Source organism: Leptonychotes weddellii, chromosome 9 (assembly GCF_054177405.1).
Source record: "Leptonychotes weddellii isolate Sample4059 chromosome 9, ASM5417740v2, whole genome shotgun sequence".
Lineage (NCBI taxonomy): Eukaryota > Metazoa > Chordata > Mammalia > Carnivora > Phocidae > Leptonychotes > Leptonychotes weddellii.
The window spans coordinates 85,178,285-85,192,105 of record NC_138377.1 but is presented as its reverse complement, the minus strand read 5'-3'; the positions used below and the strand labels follow the sequence as shown (position 1 = coordinate 85,192,105).

Sequence of the window (13,821 nt, the reverse complement as noted above, 5' to 3'; positions counted from 1 at the left end):
AGCTTAGGTAATTTTATTTGCTCATGGAAGCATTTTACCTTTTCCAATTAACCTTATGTACCAAACAGCTTTTTACTGAGAATATCTCACATAAAACAGAGTCTAGATGCTCTAGTTTAGATATGTGCATGGTATGATGTTATTTAACAGGCTTACATGACTCAGAATCTGTAAATAACTTTAATAGCTACCCTTCTAGACACCTGTAATCATATAAAGTAAATGGACCATTGTTCTGTGTCACTGACATTGCTCTGTGCTTGATTTTTAGCGTAAGTTTTTTGGACTCTGTCTTAACTTCAGACTTAAATCCCTTCTTTTCCTACCCTAAGGCCACTTGAATCCCTTCTGCATACCTCACTCTCTACAGCAGTCTAATGTTACATAGGAGGGAATTAAGGATATATTATTCTACAATCTAGTTCCCAGCATCATATTGGTATTATTACATAAAGTCATTGTCTACCCTAGTTCTTATATCTAAATTTTCTTTTCTTTCCTTTTCTCTTCTCTTCTCTTCTTTTCTTTGTATGTGGGGCTTGAACTCATGACGTCATGACTCATGGGTCTTGATCAAGACCTGAGCTGCAATCAAGAGTCAGATGCCTAACCCACTGAGCCACCTAGGTGCCCCCTGAATTTTCTTTTTATTCTTTTGGCCTAAGTGCCAGATTTTGTAGCTGCCTAGTACTCCAGTCCTTTTAAGATTGGAGATCTGTTTTGCTTTTGTTTTTCCTTTTGCTACCAGGCTAATTCTACTTCTGAACCCCATCTTTGTTTATAAGACCCTGCTGACAGACTAACCTAGTCTGCCTGTCTATATTTCTGCTTGTTGTTTGTGTATGTTCTGTTGGATTCTATCTGCCTGTCTGGATGTCCTTTTACTTCATGTTGGACTTTTTGATGCTGATTATTGATCATCTCCTCCCAACACAGTATACAGTTCTATTTGCCAAACTGAATTTCTTTCTAGTTCTTAGGTTTGGGTCCATGCCCTGGCAAGAACTATGAAGGGTTAGCCTACCACAGTTTCATGGATACAGGGGAGAAGACAGGATACTCATGGGTCAGAGACAAAGGACTATTATGCAAGGCACAGCAAGCAGTGTGAGCTTCATGTTGTTTCCCTTTGCTCCTCAAGTCCCACAAGGCCAATGCAAAGGCAGGCCCAGGTTTGAACCACAGCTCAGAACACCATATTTAAGGAACACCATTTTTTAATTTACTTTTACTTATTTTAGAGTGTGTATGTGTGTGTGTGTGTGAGAGACAGAGAGCGGGGATGGGGAAGGGCGGGAAGAGCAGAGCAGGAGGGATAGGGACAAGGAGACTCTGCGCTGAGCAGGAGCCCGACATGGGGCTCAATTCCAGGACCCCAAGATCATGACCTGAGCCGAAATCAAGAGTCGGATGCTTATCTGACTGAGCCACCCAGGTGCCCCCAAGAACACAATTTTTTATAAGAGGATTGTAAGCAAACATATCGAACTTCTGCCCCACAAGGAGATACTATCTTTTTTTCATACTGAACAGTAAATAAATCTGTTCTTTGCCCCAGAGGAGGACACTATCTCTATTTTCCAAGGCTGTGTGCTATACAAACATCTTTGAAAAGATTGTCCCAATTAAAAGCTGACTGTGCATCTGACGTAAGACATGCATGAACATAAGATTCCCATGGAGAATCATCTCCCAACAGCCCTTTGCACCTGCCTACTTTCAGGACAGATTTGCCAAATCTGCCTTGCTCTGCTGCATTTTAAAAACTCTGTTTCTGGAGATAAGACACTTTTCTTATACTGCTACCTTTTGCCTGACTTAAAGAAGTTTAGAATCCATATTCCAAGATGACTTCTTTGAGGTAATTATCATTTTGTTCAGTTGCTTGTTTGTATGCATTTTATAGCCCATAATATTCTGTTGCAATACAGTACCTGTTATGGCCTAACTTGTCATTTTGTTTAGTACGTAGTTTCCTCTTCCTGTTTCCATCGTGAGTGCTAAATTGTACTGCTTGACGTGCCTACACTAAGGCATGCTGATACTCAGCTTTAGAAGCTCTCGAGATACCCAGGAATGTTTTCTATGAGATGCTGAAAGAGACAAGGACTTTTAAAGTCCTTTCAGGGGCAGGTGGCTCTTACAGTTCTTACTGACCACACAACAGAGCTATTCTGTCTTCTGTTGGAATCGTGTATTGCTCCTGCCCCTATTGCCCTGTGGCTAGGCCCTACTACTTCTGATTTCTCCTAGCTTTCTCCTGCCCTTGTCTTCACTGCTCTCCACAGTGCTTCTTTCCTATCAGTCCTGCCTCTGGTTTCTTCTCCCACACTCAACTCTTGTACAAAATCTTTGGCCCTCTTGGCCATTGCAAATCAGAATGTTTCTTTCTTTATGAAGGCACACCAGTCAGTCATCATAAAAATGACAGGAATGTTTACAATTGTCCATGACTCTTTTGTTCTCACTGTACATACAGTATAATAAGCACCCAGTATGTGTTGAATTAATGAGTACTTTTGCATAATTCTTTTCATTGACATTGCCTTATTTGGAACATTAGGGGAGACTTCATGGTTATTAACTTCTCTATTTAAATTTGGTGTGCAAAGTTACTGCCCTCTAGATACAGGTTTAATTTTTTTTCCCCTTTCCTTTTGAAATTTGGCTATTTCCTAGTTCAAAATCACTCTGAAAGCCATCAGGCAAATTTTTGGATGTTTGTAGTAGCATCGAACTTAAAAGAATTTGGATTTATATTTAATATGTACATGTAAACATTAAAAATATTTTAATACTTCATATTTCTTGCTATTATGCCTTCTACAGAGGTTCTTTTAGTAATTTTCATTGTAAACTCTTTTTCCCTTAGGACCTGGGAGAATTTTTCTGACAAAACTGTTACATTGTAAAACTAATGTTAAAGATGAAAAATGGAACTGTTCTTCATTTTTAAATTTTGTAAATTTTTGATTTTTAATTTTTTTAGAGGGAGGAGGGGCTGAGGGAGAGGAAAGAGAATCTGAAGCAGACTCCATGCCCAGTGTGGAGCCTGATGTGGGCTCAATCCCACAACCCTGAGATACTGACCTGAGCCGAAATCAAGAGACAGACACTTAACCAAATGAGCCACCCAGGTGCCCCCAAAATGGAGCTGTTCTTCAAATGTGTATGTTAATATAAGATTTGTACAGATATATAGACCAGTGGAATAGGTAGTCCAGAAATAGCCCTCCCTTCTATGATCAAATGATTTTCAACAATTATTCAATGTAGAAAGGATAGTCTTTTTAATACATGGTGATGGGAAAACTGGAAATTCATATGAAAAAGAATGAAGTTGGACCCTTACTTAACATCTTATATAAAAATTAACTCAAAATATATCAAAGACCTAAACATAAGAACTAAAACTATGAAATTCTTAGAATAAAACACAGAGTACATCATGACATAGGATTTGGCAGTATTTCTTAGATGTGACATCAAAAGCATCAGGATGCCTGGTGGCTCAGTTGGTTAAATGTCTGACTCTTGATTTGGGTCAGGTTGTGAACTCAGGGTCATGAGATCGAGCCTTGAGTGGGTCTCTGTGCTTGGCAGGGAGTATGCTTGAGATTTTTTTCTCTCCCTCTCCCTCTGCCCTTCCTCTGTCCCTGCTCACACGCATTCTCTCTCTTTCTCTCTCTAAAAATAAAAAAAAAATTTTTTAAAAGCACAGGCAACAAAAGAAAAATAGGTTAATTGAAATGCATCAAAATTAAAAACTTTTATGCATGAAAGACACTATTAACAGAATGAAAAGACAACCTATGGAATGGAGAAAATATTTGCAAATCATATATCTGATAAAGGGTTAATATCCAGACTATATATAAAGAACTTCTGTGGGGCCCCTGGGTGGTGTAGTCCATTAAGCATCCCACTCTTAGCTTCAGCTCAGGTCTCATCTCAGTGTTGTGAGATCGAGCCCCCCGTCGGCTCTGTGCTCAGCGGAGTCTGCATGGGTTACTCTCTCCGTCTCTCTCTGTCCCCTCCCTCAAATAAATAAATAAATCTTAAAGAAAAACCCAAAAACTTCTGCAACTCAACAGCTAAAAAACAAACAACCTTGGGACGCCTGGGTGGCTCAGTCGGTTAAGCATCTGCCTTCGGCTCAGGTCATGATCCCAGGGTCCTGGGATCGAGTCCCGCATCAGGCTCCCTGCTCTGCGGGGAGCCTGCTTCTCCCTCTGCTTCTGCCTCTCTCTCTCTCTGTCTCTCATGAATAAATAAATAAAATCTTTAATAAAAAAAAATAAATAAAAATAAATAGAAAACAAACAACCTTTTTAAAAAGTAGGCAAAGAAAATAAATAAATAAATAAAAATAGAAAGTAGGCAAAGGACTTAGACATTTCTCCAAAGAAGATATACAAATGGCAAAAGCACATGAAAAGATGTTGAATATCACTAATCATTTAGAAAATGCAAATAAAAATCACAATGGGATATTACTTTACACACATTACAATGGCTGTTATAAAAAAAACCCCAGAAATAACAAGTGTTGGTGAGCATGTGGAACAATTAGAACCCTTGAACATTGTTGGTGGGAATGTAAGATGGTACACAGTATGGAGGCTCCTCAAAAAATTAAAAATAGAATTACCATATGATCCAGCAATCCCACTTCAGGGTATATACACAAAAGAATTGAAAGCAGGGACACAAACAGGTATTTGTACACCCATGTTCATGGGAGCATTATTCACAATAGCCAGGAGGTGAAAGCAACCCAGGTGCCCATTGATGGGTATTTTGGTAAACAAAATGTGGTATATCCATACAATAGAGTATTACTCATCCTTTAAAAGGAAGAAACCGTCGTTACATGCTGCAACATGGATGCGCCTTGAGGACATTATGCTAAGTGAAATAAGCCAGTTACAAAAGGAAAAACACTGTATGATTCCACTTCTTTGAGGTACCTAGAGCAGTCAAATTCATAGAACAGAAAATAGAATGGTGGTTGTCAAAGATAGGAGGGATGGGAAGTTAATGTTTAATGGGTACAGAGTTTCAGTTTCAGAAGATGAAAAAGTTCTGGAGATGGATATTGGTGATGGTTGCACAACAATGTAAATGTACTTAATGCCACTAAACTATACATTTAAAAATGGTTAAAAATGGTGAGTTTTGTTACATATATTTTATCACAATTAAAAAAAAAAAAGGCTTGTGGTAGACATTATTGGTTATCTAGCTGAAATGTATGGTCTCCCTTTATCCTTACTGGCTGAGACCCTATTTTGTTTAGGTGTGTAGCACTTACCCTTGTGACTTAGATGGGGACCCTATCCCAAGTCCCAGGATAAATTCTGATTGCCTTCAACAAATCAGGGTTGTTTTCATTACACTGCTGTTTTCATTACACACTTGTGGTGGTGTTTTGTTTTTAGCTACATGTATAAAAATATTTATTGTAATGTTGTTTATAAAAGCAAAGTAGTGGCAAACAAAACCTCTAAATGTCCATCAGTAGGAGGAGACTGGTTTCAGAAATCCTGGCACAAATTAGAGACTTCTTTGTAAAAATAATAACAACAACAACAAAAACTTTGTAAAAATAGTATATCTCCATATTTCTTAATACAAAAAGATGATCATATTGTTGAATTTTTTTTAAATGCTCCAAAACAGCAGTATGTAGTGCTAAGGAGTAAAAGTGGGGAGAGAGAGATGGAGGGGGAGAGAGAGACTGGGGATTTTATTAAGACAAAATATTTTTTTAAGGGTAGGTACTTTTGGTCAGTGAGATGGGAAAGGAGGTGAACCGGGAGATTTCTGGGGAGTTTTCTTGCCCTTAAGGAGCATATGCCAGAAGATACTGTCCCATTTTCTTCTAATGAATATTGTGCTTGAAGGTGGCACCTGAAATTATGCAGCCACCTTACACCCATGAGGAAAACCAGCCCTAGGATGAAGTAGCTGCTGAGTGCAGTAGAATGGAGAAATGAAAGGAACCTTGGGCCTTAGGATAACATCCTCACGCTGCTGATTTCATTGGGCATGGAGGCTTTCCATGGTCTGGATTTTTTAAATGTGGACTTCTTAAATGTGAGATAATTTATTTCCTTACATGTTTAAACCAGTTTGAATTGGGATTCTGTCTGTAACTTGCATTCAGAAATGTCCTAACTGATATGAGGCACTTCAAAAACATAAACTGTTACCAGAGAATTAGCTTTTCCAGTTTGTGCGGGTTATTTTATTTTATTTATTTATTTTTTTAATTTTTTTTTTTTTTAAGATTTTATTTATTTGCGAGAGAGAGAATGAGAGACAGAGAGCATGAGAGGGAGGAGGGTCAGAGGGAGAAGCAGACTCCCTGCTGAGCAGGGAGCCTGATGTGGGACTCGATCCCGGGACTCCAGGATCATGTCCTGAGCCGAAGGCAGTCGCTTAACCAACTGAGCCACCGAGGCGCCCTGTGCGGGTTATTTTAAACTTGAGTCAGGCTTAGGTTAGATGTCACAGTAGTGTCATCTTCCCTTTTACTAATGATTTACCGGGTGCTTTTACTGCTGATGTCATCATGTTCTAGAACTATACAGTATGCAGTACAATCAACTGGAAGTAAATACAAAGTGTTTTATGGTACTTCTTATATTTGGTATTTTCTATTTTCCTTATATTTATGCATTTTTCAAAATTCTAAGAATTGTACATAAAAATAAAGAAACACTTTACATTTTAACTAAATCCTTTAACTATGTACATCTATTTGAAGAGAATTTTGGAAGATTTGATCTATTAGATGCTTTTGTTTGCAAGTAACCAAAAAAACCCAATTTAAACTGGCTGTATGTTAAAAGCAATTTATTGGCTTATATAACTAAAAAGCTAAAGGTATGTTGCATTTCAGGTAAGCTTGATATAGCAGCTTAACTGTATCACTAAGGACTCGGTTTCTGTCTGCCTTTTTATTTTTTTCATAATTCCATAGTATCAGCTTTATTCTAGTGCTGGCTGTTCCCATGGTGTTAAACATGGTCACTAATAGTTTGGGCTGTGTGCTTTCTTCATTTGTATCCAGCAAGAGGAGTTTTCCGAATTTTTCATTCTCTAACTTTGGAAACAAAGTCATAGGCCTCATTCTGAATAGACCAGTTTAGGTCATAAGCCCCTCCCAATTCATTCATTGTAGTCAAGAGGGTGGAAATATGCTTACTGGTTTAAACTACAGATGGGTACCCTTGGAGGTGGGGTTGAAGTCAGTCGCATTCAGATTACATGCTGATGTATGTGGAGGAAAGGTGAAGCTGGTGTAGCCTTGGAACGAAGTCCATTGTACAGGGAATAGAAAAGGAGGTAAGTCATCTCCTCTGCCAAATATCATTAGATATTATTTCTGTGTTTCTATTTCAGTATTACATTGTTTTCCTTTTCTCTTTTTGTCTTATTAGCAAATTGTTTGCAAAAGAAAACTACTTGGCAGCTATTAATGCATACAATTTAGCCATAAGACTAAATAACAAGATTCCACTATTGTATTTGAATCGGGCTGCTTGCCACCTAAAACTAAAAAACTTACACAAGGCCATTGAAGATTCTTCTAAGGTATATAATTCTATTTATTTATATATGGTGTTTTAAAGTTGTTACCCTCTTATTTATTGGTTTAAATGTTGCTCTTAATCTTTTTTTTTTAAGTTTATGTAATTGAGATGCAAGGATTTTAAGAGTCATCTTGTTAGTTATGTTTTTTTACTGAAAAAAAGATTTTTTTGAATTGACAAGAAACTGGTGTTTTTTTTTTGAGACTTCAAGGCACTATATTGCCTTGGTATATCAGTTGAAGTTCACAAGGAAATTAATAAATGCTTGTCAGTTTGTGCTTACCCTTTATCTTATTAAAGTTTTGCAGACTTAATGAAAGGTTGAAGGAAGAAAACTTGTTTTTTTCTTATTATCACTACCACTTGCCTAGTAGAAGGATAGCTCTATAATTTCCCAATTTTCAGAGTAACCTAGTATATCCTAATTTTATTATTAATGTCATGTCATTATCTTAAACTTCTAGTTTTTTCTCTTTTTTCCATGTCAGAAAAATCTGTTTTAGGGGAAAATCATATGCAAATCTCTTATGTGGCTCCTTGAGATTGTGAAAATATGAAGGAAATAACCAGATCCTCATGCTTTGACCTCATTAAGCTATTAAAAGATCTGACAATATTTTTATGATCCAGTTTTCCTTCTACTAGCACAATTCTGTGCACAAATATTTATTGAATGAGTGAATGGGATAACCTAATTTGAATATAAAGACCTCCAGTGTTCTTTAATCATTCCTGCTAATAAAGATAAAGCTGTAGAGGTTTCAAATGATAAACCAAATCATCACTTTGGGAGAAAGGGTATGAATCTTGTATAGGAACAATTGAACAAATCCTTAAATTGTTCAACACAAATATAAGTATTTGATAAATTTCTGTGCCAGTTAAGTCAAAAATTTTGGTGGGTGAGGCTTGAGGCTTGTTTTAAAGTTAAGATTTTTATCATGTTTTTGCTCAAGTTTAAATTAGGAAATTGTCTTTCCCTTATTTTGTAAGGCACTAGAGTTATTGACACCACCTGTTGCAGATAATGCTAATGGAAGAATGAAGGCATATATACGACGTGGGACTGCATTCTGTCAACTAGAATTGTACATAGAAGGTAAGAAATAAATAGAAATGTTTTAAGTTCTAAGTTATGCTCTGAAAAAAGTATCATTGGGATTATTTAAGATCATAACTTTTTAGGACTCCACTGTTTTATATTTTTAGCATTTAATATATTCTTTGCAATTTATCTGACAAAAAATGATTTTGAAGTATTTAAAAACTTTATTGTTGTGGAAGGCAGTTAAGACAAGATGTGAACAACACATTTAGGTGTAGGAAAATGCTGTAGTATCCAGACAACTTTTCTATGGAAAGATGTGTGATCAAGGATATAAATGAGTCACTTAAGATATGATGGAAATTTAAAATGAACTGCTTTGGTCATACAGACAGACACACACACAAGCTCAGAAACAAGTGATCTACCACAGTGTATGATCATTGCTTATGTTTGAGAGACTGTACTAAGTTTTGTTTCAGCCTCATGTGTATAGAAGCCACACATTTATTTTTTATTGTTTTTCATTTTTAACGTATTTAGGGACTTTTTGCAGTTACTCATGTTGCTCCAAAAGGCAAAATTTTTGTAGTAGTATTTTATCTTTAATGCTCTTCTTCCCACACCTTCCCACACCTCCTTACCCAGAGGACCAACTTTCCTTTATTCAAGGCCTAGAGGCATACTCCTTGATGATGCCTTACCAGGGAATGGGCTTGTCTATAAGGTTTTATTATTTCTGACTTCATTTTTAAACTTGTTTCTGACATTTTTTAGGAGATTTTTCTAACCAAAGCATCCAAATTAGATTTATGGCCCCACCCTTTATTTTTAGTCTCTTATGCAGCTTCATGATGACAAAAGTTATCAAGACAGGAATGAAACATTTTAAAGCATTCCTTAGAAATTGTAGCATCATAGACTTTTTGAGCTAAAAGTACTCTTCATTTTAAAGATGAGAAAATGGAGGTTTGGAGAAGTTAAGTGATTTACCTCAAGTGGCATGGCAAATCAGTAGCACTTAGAAGTCAAGTTTCCTTACTCTCAAAGAAATTTTCCCATTACTTATTTTGGTAAAAACTTAGACTCATTTATGTGTATTTAACAAACAGTCCACAATGCTTTCCTTTTAAACCAATTTTCCTCAAAGGAATTCTGTAGATATGACAACCATAGAAAAAACCACTAATGGATTGAATCTACCAAAATTCTTTTTTTAAATCTAGAATTTCTAAATAAGATTCCATTTATTACTTTCTCATTGAGGTAATTAAAATGTCCTTTTTCTATGTGTTTTATTGAGTCTGTTCATGCTTTAATGAGTTTAAGCTGTATATTGAATTTAAAATAACTGCTTCTGGAGTGCTTGGATGGCGGCTCAACCCGAAAAGTGTGCAACTCTTGATCTTGGGATCATGAGTTGTAGACCCACATGGGGTGTAGAGATTAAATACATTTAAAAATCTTTAAAAAACAAACAAACCCCAAAACTGCTTCTTACTGAATCCTGAATGTAATGAGTATAATTATTCCTGAAATCACTGAAAATTTTCTGCAGTCTTTTAGAAATACTACATAGAGATACGTGTGTGAAAATGAGAATCTGAGGGCGCCTGGGTGGCTTAGTTGGTTGAGCGACTGCCTTCGGCTCGGGTCATGATCCTGGAGTCCCGGGATCGAGTCCCGCATCGGGCTCCTGCTCGGCAAGGAGTCTGCTTCTTCCTCTGACCCTCCTCCCTCTCATGCTCTCTGTCTCTCATTCTCTCTCTCAAATAAATAAATAAAATCTTTAAAAAAAAAAAAAAGAAAATGAGAATCTGATTTAAAACCTGATGCTTGTCCTGAACCACATTCTTAGTGGTTATTTTTATTAAAAAAAATCATCTAGATAGCACAAGTATTTATAAAATATTAATTTTATTGACCATCATTGCTATGTAAATACAGGCCTACAGGATTATGAAGCTGCGCTTAAGATTGATCCATCCAATAAAATCGTACAAAATGATGCTGAGAAGATTCGGAAGATAATTCAAGGAACAGAACTAAAATCTTAATGACTGCTGAAGCAACTAGGTATTGTACTAGGTATTGTTTTAAGTTTTTCAAAAAATAACCGGAGGCATTAGGAATCTTGGTAAATATTATGGCTGATTGTGCAGAATCACTTTCTTTTTCGTTCTTTAGTTCTGTAGAGGGCAAAACATTATAAATCTATAGAAAAATGAAATGTTTGATTTGAATGGTTTCTGAATAAGTAAATCAAATTAAGAATTATTTAATTCTTAGCTTCTTCAATACATGGATTAATTACATATATATTTTGTTGTTGTTGTTGCCGTTACTGAATTCAGCTTGCCCTTAAAACCAACAAAATATTTCTTGGTGTGATGAGTACTAGGACATTACTAATTTATTTCTGACAAGGTAAAATTTGAAAATAAAAGACCATGTTTATATAATTTTTAAAATTAAATGTACTGCTTGATTGAATGGTTGACCTTAGTATAACCAGTACTGATGTTCACTTAGTATTCAATGCACAAAACCTTTACTTCTCCATCCTGTTGTGGGAGGGTAGACCAGTTCAACCTAGCAAAACAATTGTTTGGAAAACCCCTTTAAAAAAAAAAAAGATCTTATTCATTTATTTGAGAGAGTGAGAGAGAGAGCACGAGCGGCAGGGAGGAAGGGCAAAGGGAGAGGGATAAACAGAGTCCCTGCTGAGCAGGGGGCCCAACTCAGGACTTGATCCTAGAACCCTAGGATCATGACCTGAACTGAAGGCAGACACTCAACCAACTGAGCCACCCAGGCGCCCTGTTTAGGAAACCTTATTTTTGACTTTAACTATATGTAGTGTTCCCCAAAACATGATCATATTTCATACTATCTGGTGAAGGTAAGTTTTCTAGTGAGATGTTTTCTAGTACCTTCAAGTATAACAGGAAAAAGACAGCACAGCGTGAAACGTTAACACAGAATATTATGACACTGGCATTGGATTGTACCACCGTTTGTGCTGTACCACAGTGATGATGCAAGCATTAAACAAAAACAGTACAGCTTCCCTTTTGTATATAGTAGTTATCACAGTTGTCTCATTATATTTAGAGGATTTTTAGAAAAACAAAACACAATTTTTAGGAGTAAGTTTTTACAGTATTTGGTCATCTGATGTCATTCAAATGGACCATAAAACAGCTTCATTCCTCTTCTTCTTTTTAACACAATACTTTTTTTGAATGTGTAAGGGTATCCTAGTTCAGCAATCTTGAGACTTACTTTTATAAAGCAACCTTAGATAACTTACATAGCAGCCTTGTCCAGTTATTAGACTTTCTAATAAGGCAGGATTGCTTTTTCTTATGGTTTGTTTGTTTTTATTTTTTAAAAAATAAATGTTACCAAAATAAAGATGGGTCTCATTGTATGTCAAATACCAGTTTGATATTCAAAATATGTTAACCAACCTAGTGCTTCTTCAGGTTCTTCCTATTACCATCCTCCACTTACCACCTCCCCAAAAGACTGGGCCCAATAGCTGCCCTAAGGGCGAAAGATCTATCCTTAGAGGAAAGAAGGGATAGTCTTAACTAGTTATTTATTAATATGACAAATTTGTATTCAGGAAATACTTGACCTCTTTTGAGCAATCTCCTATTATTTGCAAGGGACTTTTTGTCTTAAATTGAAGTAGTGATAGAGTTGAAATATTGATACAACACTCCCATCTCCTTTATGATGAAAACACACCTCCCAAATAATAGTGCTAATTATTATTAAGGCCCATGAATAAAAGATAAGAAAACAATTCTTATGGTAGTCCCTTAGTTTTTTTTATAGTGTCAATTATTTGATTGAAATTAATTTCAAGATACCAAGTGGATAATAAGCTAAATGTAGCTGTTACAGAAATAAACTGATTGGATCTTTAATCTCCCACTACTGTGTGATTACCATACATAAATACACAGTATACCTATTTATTAATAAAGACAACTTTTTGACAAATTTGGCTATGAATAAATATCAAACTATATCAAAATATTGATTACCAAGGAAAGATCATGACTAGCCCATTTTTGTAGTGGATGCTTTATAGGAATAATTATTGTTAGACTTAATTTAAAAAAAGAATATTTGCTAATATTCCACTTGCCCTTTGACTGATAGTCACTTGAGAGTCAGCTAGGGTAGATGGGTAACTAGTTTCACAGAACCTGTCTTTAGCTCATTAAAGTGCTTAAGCATTTTATGAGGAATGCTCATTTCTTTCCTCCCAGAAAGAGGTTTGTGTGTTACATCAAGCAAAAATGGTTTGTCCCAGACCAGGTTTGGTATAATTTTTCTTTTATACATTTTAGCTCTTTACTGACAGAAGTAAAAATATTACTCCTAGTAGATAAATGCTATCTAAGAGCTAAATGGAAAGTAAACACATATGCTTATTTAAACATATCCTGTCCTGGTTTCCTAGAGTAAAGGAAAACTAGAGCTAGACAGTAGTTAGAGTAGTAAAAACAGATTTCACTTGGGAACTATTGCAGTATAGGAAAAGAGACCCCTGTATAGAACTGGGGTCAGTTCCTAATATAGCATGGACAATGAACAAGTGGTGATTTATAGGTAAGGAGCAAGTTGGGGGTGGGGATTGGGGTTGTCAGTGGATGGAAAATTATTAAGAGGAAACATCAGTGGTAGAGAGATTCTGGCTAAACTGACCTAACAGGATTCTTGCTGAAAGCAGGCCAAGTTGACTGGGTATCATCTGGGAGATTGTGGGGGATGAGGAATTTGGTCAGATATTGAGAGTGATCAAAACTGATGTTGGGGATTCTGGCTAAACCAACTTAGCAGTATTCTTGCTAACAACTGAGCTCTTAAGGGCAAGGCCCAAGGATCAGGCCCAGTTGACAAAGTGGCTTAGAGGAACCTGTTTAGGGTTTGTTGAAGGAGAGACCGCTGGTCACTGGCAAGCCAAGTACTTTCCAGTGAGCCTCATCCATGTGGCAAAAAAAGGCAAAAGATTTTTTTAAGATTTATTTATTTATTTATTTAAGAGAGAGAGAGTGAGTGAGTGAGTGAGGGGAGGAGCAGAGGGGGAGGGATAAGCACTGAGTGCTGAGCCTGACATGCGGCTCTATCTCATGACCCTGAGCTGAAACCAAGAGT

General features: G+C 36.4%; 1 protein-coding gene across 1 annotated transcript in view; it reads left to right on the top strand.

The window, feature by feature from the left end:
- The window catches only part of DNAAF4 (dynein axonemal assembly factor 4), a 57,683-nt gene extending 43,958 nt beyond the window's left edge, over window positions 1-13,725 (top strand). The window contains exons 7-9 of the mRNA XM_006732035.3: window positions 7,449-7,602; window positions 8,595-8,700; window positions 10,594-13,725. Coding sequence (XP_006732098.2) covers window positions 7,449-7,602; window positions 8,595-8,700; window positions 10,594-10,703 — 370 coding nt within the window. The 3' untranslated portion in view covers window positions 10,704-13,725. The remainder of the gene's footprint in view (window positions 1-7,448; window positions 7,603-8,594; window positions 8,701-10,593) is intronic.
- The last annotated feature ends 96 nt before the right edge of the window (window positions 13,726-13,821 follow it).